The sequence below is a fragment of the Primulina huaijiensis genome, chromosome 4, assembly GCF_012295235.1.
Source record: "Primulina huaijiensis isolate GDHJ02 chromosome 4, ASM1229523v2, whole genome shotgun sequence".
Classification (NCBI taxonomy): domain Eukaryota; kingdom Viridiplantae; phylum Streptophyta; class Magnoliopsida; order Lamiales; family Gesneriaceae; genus Primulina; species Primulina huaijiensis.
This window is the reverse complement of record NC_133309.1, coordinates 4,740,298-4,744,738: the sequence shown is the minus strand read 5'-3', so window position 1 is coordinate 4,744,738 and position 4,441 is coordinate 4,740,298. Positions and strand designations below refer to the sequence as shown.

Below are 4,441 nucleotides of genomic sequence, written 5' to 3'. Positions count from 1 at the left end.
TGTTTGATCTCCATCAAACTATAGTCGCCAAATTCCAACTCCTTGAAATTTGACTATCTCAACGGGAACACAGAATCCGATACTTGTGTGACCCTCAATGGTTCAGGGATACAGCTAGCCGTGGGTTCACATCTCCATGTGATTCAGAATAACATTTATTCTTATTCGGGTTTACCCTAGTTAACCCCATTCTTTTCATCAACTCCTTGATCAAGAATGTCAGAACTCATTTCTGATTGCACCCATCGGATCATGGTAAGAGCGTCTAGTAGCATCGCCCCATGATCCCCTAGGTATCACTGATAGTGCCTGCAAGAACCTTTAGTCATGGTTAGCGTACAGTACGGTCCCTTCAACACATATATCCCGATCGAATCTGCAACCATTGGTATATCGAGAGTTGCATATGAATTCGATAACGATGTGATTTATCTTTGAGTATTAATAGTGGCATGGTATGTACAACTAGGAAAACACCTTTTCCTAAAGCACATTTCTTGCTCTGGCCAGAGACTCCTTGCACTATTAACTCATCAGATCACATAGGATATCTTCACCCGTAGGCGAACGGTGAATCCCCGACTACAATGTATTTGCTCCTACGTATTTCGAAACTACACCCAACCTCGCCACCTGATGACCCTCAATGGAGTCGGTAAACGGATCAAAGTGCATGCTAGTACGTATAGCCCCTACATTGTCCCGGGTCAAAGGACTAATGGTGTACAACCATAACTGCGGACTATTCCACTCGATAAGTGAGAACCACTTGGACAGTCCGAGGGAGGGTTGCTCAGTGCATCATCATATGATCACCCATCTGTGTGAATGGACATCTCCATGCCCTTGCCAATGAAACATGGCGTTTACATCACAGATGCTAGTCTCGAGCTCGAGCGACCTTTATCCTTGTTTTAGGCGGCTGATTCGACTAGGAACCTGTTTAGAATATACGGTACACTTCCTAATGAGTTTCATGATCTTACGTTGCGACGCAGACCTCATGGTACCTTTTGTATATTCAAGGACTTTATCTATGCAGCTTGCATGAGTATACAGATAAAGTATAATGCCATAATCGAACGAAATCGTAAAATATTATTAAAATAAAGATTGTTTTACATTAGAGTCAATAAAAGCCCTAACCACAAGTTGGCTTGCCGGGCACCTACTCTAACAACGCCGGGCTCCCTCTCCGAAATATTGACAGTGCTGTTCCTTGGGATCTCACCGTGGCGGCAAGTACTGTGGATCGTGAATTCGCAGCGACTATCGTACTTGGTAACAGATTATCCATCACCGGTTCGTCATTATACTCACTAAATGACATGGTGATTCCGGCACATCTCCCATTGGTGTACGTCAATGCATGTGGTAATATGTGAAAGTCCATTGGATATAAGATAGTGGCGTGCCACGTTAAAGACCTTGACGAGGCAAGTGAACCTACCATCGCTGAGGGATTCATAGATAGAGGAGTAGCTGCTGCAATCGTCATAATTGATAATGTCTTGGATATACCATCAGATGAAGTTGGATTCCCAACAACTTTTTTGAGCGCGGGAAAAGGTAAGGTCATTGTGGATTACATTAACGGAAGTCACGATCCACGGGCTACGATTCTGTTCAAAGAAACATGTCATGGTCACAAACCGTCACCAAAAGTGGCTTACTTTAGCTCACGAGGACCATCTGTAAACTGCCCAGTGATATTGAAGCCGGACGTGATGGCGCCAGGTGACTCCATCCTAGCTTCTTGGCAAGAAAAAAATCCAGTCAGCACAACGGTTAAAAAGATCAATAGCTTCAACATAGTGAGTGGGACATCTATGGCTTCCCCTCATGTAGCGGGAGTGGCAGCTTTGCTTAAGGGAGCCAACCCAGACTGGTGTCCTGGCGTGATAAGATCTGCGATCATGATAACTGCCAAGCTGTTCGACAATTTACAGAATCCCATTCAAGAATGGGGAACCAACCAAACTGCGTCTCCTTTGGCGATGGGGGCAGGGCTTGTTGATCCCAACCAAGCATTAGACCCAGGCCTTGTGTATGACTTGGATGCCCAGGATTATGTGAATTTTTTGTGTGGCCTAAATCTGAGCATGCATGAACTTCATGCAATCACAAGGTCTTCACATTACGCCTGCCCCCCAAATCCTACGCTTGATCTCAACTACCCGTCCTTCATTGCATATTTCAACTGCAGTGGCACGAAGTCGGTCGAGTTTTGGAGGACTCTGACGAACATGGGTAGCTTGATGTCCCGCTACGTGGCCAAAGTAGATGCGATGCAGGGATTCCATGTTAGTGTAGATCCAGATACACTTGTTTTCCAGGGCAAGAATGATAAAAAAAGCTACAAACTGACTGTAGAAGGGCCATGTCTGAATGAGGGTATTGTTATTCATGGGCATCTGAAGTGGGTTGAAGTGAATGGAAAGCATACTGTAACAAGTCCAATTGCAGTTCTCAATTTAAGTAATGGATAGGTTATATGTTCGATTGAGTGAGTTTGAAATAAATTTGTGCACCACAAGAATATAATCTATAAAATGTTTACTGTCTTTGCTTATGTTTACTTTCTTTGTTTACTAGTTCTTTTACCAAACCCGAGCCAACCCACCATATAAATTGAAGTTTAGTAACTTATTCAGATTACCATACAAATGTGGTTGGGTGGTAAGCGATCATACAGCCTTCGCTATACAATTCTGTGTACTAAACTTCAATTTATTGAGCCCCTTAGAATCCACTTAATTGGTTCATATATAGGTGTTCGGAGGATTTAGAACCACCTTTGAACCAACTAAACAGCAAGCAAGAGAAGTGGTTCTTAGGCTATAATATTAAGCTCTTTGATTCTAGAATTTTTGTACTTTAGCAGCTAATATATATGCATCATGTGAGCAGGATAATTGATACATATTTATGTTACATCTTGCAACAATTCATTCTGTTTTGGATTTTCAAACGACAGCATATTATGTCTTCTTCCCATCATATGCTCATTGTTTGGTCATGATATACACATTAAAATCTAATTCAAGCGATCGAGTTTCTGCGTATTTCTAGGATTATTATAACGCCCCGAAAATTTAAAGGTCTACGCGAACCACATGCATTTGAATTACGAAATTCCTTTGTATTTTAATTAATTGTTTTAATTATATGAATTAATTATGTTGTGCATTTTGACATGTTTAAAATATATTTTTCTTCATTGTTGCATTAAAATGTATTTTAAAAAGGTTATTCGAGTTGCGATCGAGGAACGGAGACCGAATGCTGAAAATGTAAAATGTTTTTATTAAATAATTATTTTTAATTATTTAAAATATGGTCGATGCTTTTAAGTATTTTTGAAAATAAAGGGTTTTGAGGTGATTTTATACGCCGAGACGTAAATTTTATCGGTGTTAGTTTTTCAACTAAAATACGAGCTTTTTAGCAACCCGGCTAATAAATTCACAAATTTAATTAAACAAAAACATTGCTAATATTTTATTTAAATCCTAATTAGACTAATGGGCTTAATTTAGAGGCTTAATAGGCCAAAGCCTAATTAGTAATTCAATTAGCTATTTAAAGTTTTTTTAATCACAAAACCCTTCACTTTGCAATCAAACCTCATGGCCTCTCAAATTTTATATTCTGAAATTCTCTCCAACTCTCCTTTTACTCAACTCACGACACACACAAATTTAACAAGGAAAGCTTCAAAATTTGTCAAGAAAATTCAAGCCAAAGGGTCCTCTCCGTTCTTCGTCGTCAACGGTTATTCGTGCGTAAATTACGCAAAGGCACGCCATACATCTCATTTTTCTCATCCATCATATCATATTAATGTTTGAATTATTACATGCATGGAGAACATGAAAGATTTTTCAGAATTTTCGTAATCTCATGCTTATGGGTTCTAAAGTGGTGTTCTTAATCTCCAAAATCATGTTTATTGTGTGTTTAAGGGGCTGCCATGATTAGGACATGTTTAGGCAACGTTTTTCATGAATTTCAGAGTCCTAAGAACACACATACACGCTGCAAGCAAGAACCGATTACGTTGGAACCGAATTCGAAGGTTTGAATCTTAGGTGATCGGGTTTCATGAATTACGATGCATGGCTTGGTTCGGTTGCATCCAGGGCTGGGCTAGAGTCATGAGGGGTTAGGGGTTGAGTCCTATCCAGCCTAGGACTCAAGGGTCACGGTTGGGGAGGAGTCCTAGCAAGCTAGGACTCCACCCAAAATCACCCGAGAGTTGCAATAGGATGAGCGCAGGTTTCAGTAGTTTTTGTAAGAGGGAAAGGCTCGGCTTGAGGGCTTGGGCTAGGTTAGGATAGGTCCTTAGGGTCCTATAAGGGTGCTAGAGGGGTTGGTTCAGGGCCTGGTTGGGTTGGCTAGGTGCAAGCAACAGGAACAAGAGTCCTTGTCAAAGTGGGTT

General features: G+C 40.9%; 1 protein-coding gene across 1 annotated transcript in view; it reads left to right on the top strand.

Moving 5' to 3' along the window:
* The window catches only part of LOC140974854 (subtilisin-like protease SBT3), a 5,006-nt gene extending 2,435 nt beyond the window's left edge, over positions 1-2,571 (top strand). The window contains exon 3 of the mRNA XM_073438338.1: positions 1,389-2,571. Coding sequence (XP_073294439.1) covers positions 1,389-2,489 — 1,101 coding nt within the window. The 3' untranslated portion in view covers positions 2,490-2,571. The remainder of the gene's footprint in view (positions 1-1,388) is intronic.
* Positions 2,572-4,441: the final 1,870 nt, after the last annotated feature.